The sequence below is a fragment of the Azolla caroliniana genome, unplaced genomic scaffold (genome assembly GCF_043228905.1).
Source record: "Azolla caroliniana isolate FFs.n. ecotype wild unplaced genomic scaffold, voAzoCaro1.0.p SCAF_11, whole genome shotgun sequence".
NCBI lineage: Eukaryota > Viridiplantae > Streptophyta > Polypodiopsida > Salviniales > Salviniaceae > Azolla > Azolla caroliniana.
In genome coordinates, this window is record NW_028230446.1 from 17,066,984 (window position 1) to 17,077,980 (window position 10,997).

A 10,997-nucleotide genomic window follows, 5' to 3' on the forward strand; every position below is an offset into this window, starting at 1 on the left:
GGCTTGTTAGCATACGAGGCTATAACTAATAAAAAATTCTAAAACGCACCACTAAGTATAGTATTCATATTGCTTGTTGTGATGGTATGATCTGAATCCTCTTTGGCTATGTTGTAAAGATTAGCTTACTAGACATAACCTATTTCCGTGAAAAAGATGTTGCGAACATTATTGAACATTCAATAATGCGAGCAGGATTTGATATGCCAGGAAAATATCTCTTTGGGGTTTTTAAATGGACACTAGTATTTGATACAAAGTGAATTTTCCGAGGCGGATTGGAAACTTGAATCATATATCTTGCTATGGAATAGAGGGGAGTTCTTGACTCCTACCTCTAGTGATAGGATATGTCGTGGAGAAGTGAGCATCTTGTTCTTGTAGAAAGATAGTTACTATAAATAGAAGATTTGTTTTATGGAAAGGAAATATTCTTGTATCTTTTAAAACATGGGAATGAGCCAGATGATGTGTTGAAGTAAACTCATTTGTTAAATCCTGATCTTCTAAGAGACGAGGTTTTCAGGATTCTATGGTTGCTTATATTCCTGACTGCAGTTATCTAGATAAAGAGGGATGGTTAGGATGTCCTAGTGATGTACGGTATAATAAATTGATTCATTCAATCCAGTAGATAACTTTATAACTGACGCTTGACAATGGCTTAATAAGTGTTAGCCTACATTCCAGAGGTGTACCTCTAATTAACTCTTAACAATGTCTTTCACTTACTTTAGGGTCTGTTTGATTATCACTTTGTACTTTATAACAATGCTTGGACTTTGCCACAATGCATTTGGCTTCCTGACAATGTATCTAGATATGCATTCATGACACAAGTGGTTTTATCTGACTGCAAGTTAAGATCAATGATTTAGTCCATACATTGCAAATTAATTCCCATGTTTGCCAAATCTTTCTGTCATTGTATAAATAGTTGCACTGGTTATCTATGACGTGTGTGCTAATTCTTTCTATATTGGCAGCGCTTCTGTCAAATCCTTGGAGGTATTCATTGTCATGTGCAAAGATCCATATAAGTTCTGTATGCAGCCATTGAGTCTAAGTCTGAAGGGTGAAGTGTCTCCTTCGACATATCCAGTTTCGTACCATTACAGCTGGAGCACATTTCATCGTTGGTCTGGAGGACAAGGTCTTCTTCTTCTTCTAGATAAAGGACCTTTTTGACTATATTTTGAAAGATTATCTGACTATTAGTGAGGTATTTCAAGATGGCTCTTCTGAACATTGGGGCTAGCAATCGTGATGATGCCTTCTATAGATATAAAATGCCCAGAATGATTACAAAGGTTGAAGGCCGTGGCAATGGTATTAAGACCAATATTGTAAACATGGTTGATATTGCCAAAGCCTTGGCTCGGCCTCCTGCTTACATAACAAAATTTTTTGGGTGTGAGCTTGGTGCACAATCCAGATTTGAGGAGAAAACTGGCACTGCTATTGTTAATGGATCACATGAGACTGTGAAACTTTCTGGTCTCCTTGAAATATTTATCAAAAAATATGTGCAATGTTATGGATGTGGAAATCCAGAGACGGAGATATTGATCTCGAAAAGCCAGATGATATCTCTCAAATGTGCTGCGTGTGGATTTGTATCTGATGTTGACATGAGAGATAAACTGACGACATTTATTCTGAAGAATCCTCCAGAGCAGAAGAAAAAGGATAAGAAAGGTATGAGGAGAGCTGAAAAGGAGCGATTAAAAGAAGGAGAAGCAATGGACGAAGAGATTAAGAAAGGGAAGAAAGAGGCAAAACCCAAAAAGAATTCTGATGGGAATAATGGTCATGTATCTAAGAAAGTTTCTGATCGTGATGTGGAAGAAAATTCCCCTGCCTCTAGCCAGAAGGATGATAGTGAAGAAGAGGCTGAAGCTGGTGAAGATGTTCAATGGCAAACTGATACTTCAGCCTCTGCTGCTCAGCAACGAATGAAAGAGCAACTTACTGCTGCTACTAGTGAGCTAGTTATGCTAGACAATGCAATTGTCAATGGTAACGATGAAAAGAAACCTAAAGCAACAATGAAGAAAATCACGGGTGGTGATGTAGCTAATCCTCCCCTACCAACAAAGGTTCCTGATGTGTATAAAGGGCTTGTAGAAGAATTTAAGAAGTGTTTAGATGATGGTGTGATTGTGAAACAACTTGTTGAGCGTGTCCATTCTATTCAATCCCAGGATTCTGATAACGAAACCATGAAGGCCTATTTTGAAGCTTTGTTTCAAGGGACTTCCCGTGGTTTAGCCAAAGAAATCCATAGGAAGAAACTGTTCTTATCTCAAGCTGTGACAACTGATCATGCTCAAGGACTTTTACTTGGAGCTGTTGAGGCATTCTGCTCTTCTGGATCTGTGGAGCTTCAGAAGGAAATTCCTTTAGTTTTGAAAATGCTTTATGATCTTGATATCATAGAAGAGGATGCAATAGTTGCTTGGTATGATGATAATACTATTTCGAGTGGCTTTTCAGTGAAGAAGTTTGCAAAACCATTTGTCGAGTGGCTTCAAAGCGCTGAATCTGAGGAAGATGAGTAAAAATTGGAGGTGTTCTACTTTGTTTCATGAAGGTATTATGTGTGAAGTATATGTCTATAGCTTTTCAAGGGTTGCATTCTCTTTATGGGTGGTTGACAAGGACATGATATTCCACTATTTCCATGCTCTTGTTTCCTGTACTTAATGTCCCAACTTATTTGAGTGTATTTTTCCTTTCAAAATATAGAACTTATAAGATTTTATATGGAGTTAATTTAAGACTCTTTCCAATTTGTGAAGCTAAATCAGAATTGCTCCTCTGATTTGTAGTTTCATATAATATACTGCCTTTTTTCTAATGATTAACTTGCAGTTCTCTACTTGTAGCTCTGTTTGATGTATGTCTTTGAGGCCATTGTTGGAGGGTTATATACATATTTGTGGCTCCACCTGATGAGAGATCAGTATCTTTGCTGTTTGTCATGGTAGAACGTTTGTAAAGATTTCGGCTGAATGTTTTTGACAGTTTTCATCAGTTTGACATGTTAGAAAGCTGAGAAATTCAATGCCATATCTTACAACTAAATGAGGTGCTCTAGAGATTATATAGAGTTTGGTTGATTTAAAAAATATCTAGAAATGAAATATATATTTTGCTATATGTACAACAAAAGTTTGAAAAAGTTTGAAATGGGTCTTCCAAAATGAGGTGAATCATGTGATAGGAATGTGCTCTTATTGAGTTTTATTTATTTATTTATATTTTAACATTAAAGTAATAGGATGTTTTGATGCTGTGAACAAATAGATTGTGGTTAATATACTATTAAGATTCGGAGCTTGTACTAGAATCGCTGAAGTGATGCTTTCTTTTATTCAGCCAATCAAAATTCACATTCTTCATTCAGTAGTAATGAAATTTGTTCATAATAATAGTTCATAAATTCTTATAATAAATTTCCAATCCTCGATACCCTCTTTATTCAATGGTAATGCAATCAAGACATCATATGTAGTATATGAAAAGACTTGGACTTATCCCAGGCCATTTGAATTCATTGCAAATAGATTGTCATTCGAAATTTTTACGTTTGACAAAGTTTGATACACCATTTGACAACTTCTAAATTTTTTTTATGTTTTGGTTTGTCATCATGTGTAAGTTTTGTGGCAATTGTAGCTTTTGTGTTTGCATTCGAACCACATAATCGTAACACAATATGCAATTAAGTGCATACTAATGTGATAGCCAATGCCATACTTGATTTCCTCTAACTGCATTTCCAACAATGCTATTGCTAGTCTCCTCTCAATGATGAAGAATAGACAACTCATAGCAACCAAACCCATATATGGGGATGTTGTTTGCTCACTATGAAGTCCAATACTCCTCTAAAATCATTGTGATACTCTATGTTCACATGATTGGCAATCAATGTTTTTGTGCACCATGATGATGAAGCCCCACAATTCGGGGAAGCTAACAACTATCTCAAGGTTTGGAGTGTGGCAACACACCTGTTGAATAGCTCGATTATTACTAATGTCCATATTTTTGTCTTACAATGGGCAAGGTCACGCATCGAGCAAACTCGTTGAGATACGAGTGGGTCAGCATTGAGACGGAGCGTTTCTTTCCCAACGTGATTGCACACGTATGAGAGGAAGGCAGATAAAACAGAGGGCATGTCCCCTACCCGACAAGGGAAACGCTAACAAACACATGTTCGGGTGATGACAACAACAGAAGGCGAGGATAGTTTCCGGAACCCTAGAGACCCGGGCTCAAGTTCCGACAACAGAAGCTTTATGGTCTCATAGGTCATATTTGATCTCGACAATGAATAGAATCTATCTATATATATATATATCACTCCTTCCTTTGTGAGACCATAATCGTTCTGATTCGTTGATCGGAAGAGTTGAAAGAGTGTGGGATTTCATTCGTTTATCATTTGGAAAACGAAGGCTTGTTGTTTATTTATTATGCTCAGTTCTTTTGTTTGTTATTTATAAACAAAAGGTTTAGTTGTTTTATATACCAGTTCCATTGTTTGTTATCATTTCCATTTGAAGCTTCATCATCTTCTTCAAGCTTTCGATCTTCTCAGCGGACAGCGATGGTGGATGCGCAGAGAGCTCTCCTCGATGAATTGATGGGAACAGGTACTCTCTCTCTCTCTCTCTCTCTCTCTCTCTCTCTCTGTCTTGCTTATCATTCCATTTTCGTTCTCTCTCCTGCCTCTCTGGCAGCCAGAAACCTCACAAATGAAGAGAAGAAAGGATACAGGGAGATTAAATGGGATGATAGAGATGTCTGTGGATGTTTTCTTGCTCGATTTTGTCCTCACGATCTGTTTGTCAACACCAAGAGCAATTTAGGTAAGCGATGCTCTTGCGAAAAGTGATAGTTTTGAATCTCGTCGGTCAAATCTGATTTTTTGTACGCTTTATGTTTATGCTGTTTGTATATATGTATGTATGTATGCGTATATGAGAGAAGACATTTCATTTTACCTTACACTGTTTTTAAATTTTTTGTTTGTTCAGGTCCTTGTCCAAAGATTCATGATACTAAACTTAAAGAAAGGTAAATACTTTTATATGCATCGAATTTGATTGTTATCAATACTGCAGGACTATTTTCCCTTTGTATTTCTTTGCTTTTTGATTTAATAAGAATTAATTGAGTTTTTGTAGTTTTGAGAAGTCAAGCAGACATGATTCATATATGCCTCGATTTGAAGCGGAGCTTGCGCAATTTTGTGATAAATTGGTATGTGTTTGTGTATATTTTGCATATATTAAAGGAAGTGGATTAAAAATTCTTCAGCAGATTCTGTGAGCATGGTTTTCAATTGAATTAATTGTGAACTATTTTCTTATTTTTAACGTTTTCAGTCAATGTTATCTCGTAAACGTTTTCACAGATGTCAAAAAATTATTATTTCAACCTGAACTTAATTAATTGAAATTTCTGAAGTTATTATTTGTCAAATGAAGTGATTTCTATGAATGACAGTTATGTGCTGAGTAAAATGGTCTAAATTGTCTCGTTACCAATTTCAAAGCTTACCTTTGGAAGTGCAGTCATCAATGCAGTTAATTTAGAACAAATGGGATCTTTATATCCATGTTAAAATTCTAGAATACTCCTTTATGATAATACTACACAGAAACAACAATCTAACTGAGTCAAAACTCAATTACAAGAGTCTTGTTTTAGAAAGCTGTCTGCTTACTTCAATTCTTCTCGTTTCTCGTTCAGATGAGTTAATTCTGATATGGTTTACCTAATTTTACTCAAAATTAATTTGCAATTGTGTACTTTAGGATAATACATTGTAATAATTTTGCAGTGTCTCAATGTTACTTGAAATGAAGCCATTATATTATAATTGTGAATTCTAGGTGCAAGATCTTGACAGAAAACTCAGAAGAGGGCGGGAAAGGATTACTCATACTCACGATCAGGAGGCTCCTCCAATGATGCCAATGTCTACAGAGAAGTCTGAACAGCTTTCTATCATAGAAGAGAAGATGACAAAACTTCTTCAACAAATTGAAAGCCTTGGAGAAGAAGGCAAAGTGGATGAGGCGCAAGCCCTAATGAAGAAGGTTAGAAACCTTGGTTAAGTAGATCTGGGTTTGTAGTTTGTTTTCACTTCTCTTTATTAATACTCATTGGCTCCGTTCTTGGAATCAAGGTTGAATTATTAACTGCTGAGAAGAATGCTCTGCTTCAGCAATTGACATTTGCACCAGTACAAGAGAAAAAGATGGCCCTTTGTGAGGTTTGTGGTTCTTTTCTGGTGGCAAATGATGCTGCAGAGAGGACACAGTCGCATGTTACTGGAAAGCAACATCTGGGATACACCAAGGTTCGGGAATATGTTGCTGAATATAAGGTATTGCAGTTGCCTTTTATACAGATGAGTTAGTGAAGAAAAGATAAGTAATTGTTTGCTTACATGATTGTACTTCTTACATGTGGATCTATTACAGAAATGAATTATCTTTCGATAGTGGTGGAATGAAGGTTTCTTGCTGACATATGAAATTTTTTGTAGGAAAAGAAAGAAAAGATTAGGGAAGAGGAAAGGCTTGCCAAAGCAAAGGATGATGAAGAAAAAAAGCGAAAACAGAGAGAGATGGAGAATTCCAAGGACAATGAAAGGGGCATGTCAAGAGAGTGTCAATCAAGGGATAAGGATTCATATGGTCAGAGATCCAGAGAAAGAGATTATAATCGTTATGGAAGGGATAAGTATAGAGATAGGAATGGAGCAAGAGATAGGGACCATCAGCAGGATAATAGAAGGGAGAGAGATTATGGAAGGAATCGATCTCGTACTCCGCCAAGGTCTAGTTCAGAGCATAAGACTGTCACAGTCACTGGAGCATCTGGTCTAAGATAATTGAAATAAAGATCAGCCTTTCTTCACTTTGTCATGGAGAGGCCATGTAGCTTTGTTTCCTTAATTAGCCCTCCATCGGTTCAAGAGAAGGTACTTGAATTCCCAAGATCTATAGGCTAGTCAAATGTCAAACAGTTTTCTTTCTTTGAAGGTATTTTGCTATCTTCAGGTTGGACCCTGCCCTTCACCCAGAACTCACATTTTTTGGGCGGTTTGGTAACATCATTCTATTGTGGATTATGTGAATGTTATATGATCTTTTCATTGGCATTGGAAATGATAGCTATCTTGATACACAGGACCAAATGACAATGTCGTATTTGGGTATAAGCTCTATTGACCAAGAACTATTGTGACATTGGGTAGAACTAAGTGTAGAGGATCGTTGCGGTAAGGACATTTATCAGGTTAGTATGTATGTAATCTTATATATTATATATTATGCTACCCATGTGCTCATGAATAGTTAGTTCCATGTATGTGCATTTCATGCAACTAGATTCAAGAAAAGGTTAGTGATATATTTAATATTTAATTAGATTTGAAGATTGAGGATTTTTATTGAACATGAAAGTCAGATTCTAGGAACCTACTTCGATTTTTCTGTCTTTCAAATGGAGCACAAGAAAATTGAAGTAATGTATTTTTTTTCTTAACAAAAGTTTTTATTGGATGTGTGTATAAGCATGCTGCACCTAGAGCTGAGTTCATAATGGGTTGAATTCATCTGACAATGTATATGTAACTATTACAACGTTCTCGAGCACAGTAATGTCAAGCTCATAAACACAAAAATGCATTGCAATTAGTTTGTTAACTAATGAAATCATTAACATGGCATTTTGGCATATCTCGCTCATTACAAGTCCATAAGTGTAACCCCCCCCCCCCCCCCCCCCCCGCCCCCCCTTCGTCCTATAGCTTGTCTTCCAATAAAATGTATTAAGGAATTTCTTTCACAAAGTTAGTGCCTTACCAACATGTTCCAGGACATAGAATTTTTACTGTTTGCTATTTGATTTTGGTAAATGACTTTATATTCTCTTTTATGATGACATTGAACATGTTCTCATTATACCAGAAATGTTTGGGTTCTCCTACGTGCTTACATTGACATTTTGACAGTCGAAACTGTGCAGTTTTATCGTGAACATAGGCTATCTATTGAGCACAAATTAGGTGTAAGTGGTATTTTCATAGTATACAAAGATTTAGGTATGGAACTAATTTGCATTACTTCCACGGGAATATTTAAGAAGGTCAATGTCAAGTGGTTGGCACTTGAGGAATGCATCTTGTATGTTGTGCTACATGGAATCTGGTATATAAATATCTATGCATGGAACTAATCTCTATTGTTTATGTGTGAGTGTAACAAAGGCCATGTCAAATTGTTGGGCACTTCAGGAATCTGTATGTCTTGCATGTGCTCTCCTACATGGAATCCAAATATAGAATGATCGATGAATAATGTCTTGTATGGGGAACTTAAGGGTGATCAATGTATTAATACTTGTGCAGAGATAGTTTTGGGGCATATTGAGACGGTTCATCACTGACTTCTTCAATGCAGAGATAGTTTTGCTCAAGTAGGTAGGATTTAAGGTAAATGTAACAATGTTGATGTTGTGAAGTCATTTCTTATGAACAAAATTACATGTACATGATCCCAAACTTCAAATTTAATACGTTTTTATGATGAGCTATGTCTAATTCAGGCAACACCAAATTGTTGATGTTGTAATGCTGTTTCTTATGATGAATTTGTTGATGTACATGATCTCAAACTTGAAATCTGAAAAGGTTTTACAATGAGCGTTCATTACTTTGCTGTATAAGCATAGGAATACAGAGAAATGCTCGTTTTCTTCAGGTATTATTCCACCTATTTGGTTGTGCACTATACAATTGAGAGCCTGTATGCGAACTCAATTGTATTGTTGCTATATGCCACATAGAAGTGGTCGATACCAATGATATTGTCCAAGCCCATTTGCAAATGATGCTTAACTATCTATCCTTCCATAAAGATCTTGTTTGGTTTAGTCTAACCAGATTGTTTTTAATAGTAAAAGTCTTATATTGAAATTACAAAATGGTTGTTTTATCATGGATCAAACCTTTACATAGGAGTTCCAATTGTATTTAGATGTATCACATATTACGTGTAGGGATAGGTCTACTTAAGGCTACCAAGAGCATGAATGAGATTCACATTGTGAATAATTGGTTAGCCAACTAAGGTTATAGGTATTTGCAAATCATGCATTCCAAATTATCCCATTTTATAAAGGGAAATTCAAAAACTACTTTTAAACCAAGTAGCTATCCAGTGTTTGAAGTTAACTAATTATAGCTGAGCTCTTGGGACCAAGAGACATGCTTCAAGTACAACTAAACCAAGGCAAAGTGCAAGACATGTATTGCTGGTTTTTGCAATGCGTGTAGTTAATGGCCTGAGTAGATCAATTTGATTGAGGATATGCAATTTTGGTCTTGCTTGAATGACAATTCCATTGTACATGTTGCAAGAATGTCTTAACAAACTATACTTATTTGAGGTGCTCATGATCTTCTTGATAAATGGGGTAATATACCAAGGCACTCTCAAAAGCTAACTTTAACTTTACTCACACTAACTAGAGATCAAACCAAGATGAGCAATTTGTGTTCTTTGGGGTTGCCTAAATGGTTAACCAACATTAATATTAGTAAAAGTGTGCAAAACTTTTGCCATGAATGTATACACCTAGCATCCCTCTAATACATGGTGATTGATGCATCAAACTTTCGCTACGAATGTAAAAACCTACGACCCCTCTAAAACATGGTGATTGACACATCAAACTTTTAGCATGAATCTATTGCCTAACATCCCTCTAAAACATGGTGATTGATGTGTCAAACTTTTGTCATGAATTGGTTGAAGTATAAAAATGTAGGTATAGAGGTGGTCAAACATCACTCATGTCTTCCTTAGGCCCATAAGCTCACCAATAATGTGTGAAGGTGTCATTCATAAACGAGCAAACAAATGTTGAGAAAATGGGAGAATAAGAGAATATGATTGCATGGATCCCATAGATATGGGCCATATCACCACCAAATCATGGCCATAATCACTCACTACCTTTTAAGCCACTCAAGGAATCCTAAGTAGTCAACATACTTTGATAATTGCCTTGTTCAACAAACCAAATAAAACCACATCATGTCCCTTCAACACTTATCTCCAAGTACTTCTAAGTGTGTTACACGGGCAAGCTTTTGGGAATGCATTCAAAACTTATGAAGGAAACTTTCATGCATGGCTTGGAAAGGGGGGAGGGGGTGGTAAGGGGCCTATCTATGTCAACCAAGAGCATGTTGATATTAATGAAAAGTAGCACTTGGTCATGTTCATTGCTAATTGAATTTTCATATACTAGTGGGTACCAACTTCCAAGATAGATTGCTATGGTCATTGTTGCAAAAGAAAAGCGCATTGAAGAGACGTGATAATGCATTTGAATAGTTGTATAACATCCTATCGAAATGCTCACTTGCACAATAAAAGCCGATGATTGTAAACCATGACCTTCATCATGACATAATATTTATCCACTTCATGTTTGTTAACTTGTCTCATTATCATTATCAACTGCAAAGACACTTTAGTAGTAAAATCATTTTCATGGATCCTTAAGAACCTAGAGTTTTTCCTTTTTACATATTTATAATATAGACTATTTCAACCACTAGTACACGTTATCCTTCTAGTGTGATGAACCAAGAATCAATCATCGTTGTTCCACCCATGGTGGAGGTTAATATACATTTTCTCTCTCTTTGGGCTGGACCATCAAATCACGCACTCTCTCTCTCTCTCTCTCTCTCTAAGATTGAGCATTGCACCAATATCAATGCCTAGTAAGGGAGAATGAGATACAATTTTAACATCTGAAAGAAAGGAAGAAATAAAAGCATGAATGTTTAAACTCCAAGCAAAGACAATGTGGACACAAATTAACAAAGAAAACAAAATTGAGAAAAAAATTCATAGACAAAGTGATGTAACAATATGGGTTTAGGGATATAC

General features: G+C 36.1%; 2 protein-coding genes across 3 annotated transcripts; both read left to right on the forward strand.

The window, feature by feature from the left end:
• The first annotated feature begins 963 nt into the window (after positions 1-963).
• Positions 964-2,867, forward strand: LOC147858138 (eukaryotic translation initiation factor 5-like). The gene has a single exon (XM_087326987.1). It carries the CDS (start codon positions 1,233-1,235, stop codon positions 2,559-2,561), a length of 1,329 nt encoding a protein of 442 aa, XP_087183113.1. The 5' UTR covers positions 964-1,232; the 3' UTR covers positions 2,562-2,867.
• Positions 2,868-4,547: 1,680 nt separating this feature from the next.
• LOC147858139 (uncharacterized) lies at positions 4,548-7,189 on the forward strand. 2 transcript variants are annotated; one of them, XR_015530493.1, is made up of 8 exons: positions 4,548-4,667; positions 4,755-4,883; positions 5,052-5,091; positions 5,202-5,277; positions 5,913-6,119; positions 6,209-6,409; positions 6,572-7,009; positions 7,089-7,189. XR_015530493.1 is itself a non-coding variant. In XM_087327476.1 (7 exons), exons 1-7 carry the CDS (start codon positions 4,622-4,624, stop codon positions 6,917-6,919), a joined length of 1,047 nt encoding a protein of 348 aa, XP_087183602.1. In that variant the 5' UTR covers positions 4,548-4,621; the 3' UTR covers positions 6,920-7,189. The 2 variants fall into 2 exon arrangements, 1 of the variants encoding a protein (XP_087183602.1); XM_087327476.1 differs by having other exon boundaries at positions 6,572-7,189.
• Positions 7,190-10,997: the final 3,808 nt, after the last annotated feature.

What these genes read in the sequence shown, in the direction of transcription:
- LOC147858138 (XM_087326987.1), top strand. Translation starts at nt 1,233, where the DNA reads ATGGCTCTTCTGAACATTGGGGCTAGCAATCGTGATGATGCCTTCTAT.
- LOC147858139 (XM_087327476.1), top strand. Translation starts at nt 4,622, where the DNA reads ATGGTGGATGCGCAGAGAGCTCTCCTCGATGAATTGATGGGAACAG. An exon ending in CGCAAGCCCTAATGAAGAAG is followed by an intron (nt 6,120 to 6,208) that starts GTTAGAAACCTT and finishes CTTGGAATCAAG; the next exon opens with GTTGAATTATTAACTGCTGA. An exon ending in AATATGTTGCTGAATATAAG is followed by an intron (nt 6,410 to 6,571) that starts GTATTGCAGTTG and finishes AATTTTTTGTAG; the next exon opens with GAAAAGAAAGAAAAGATTAG.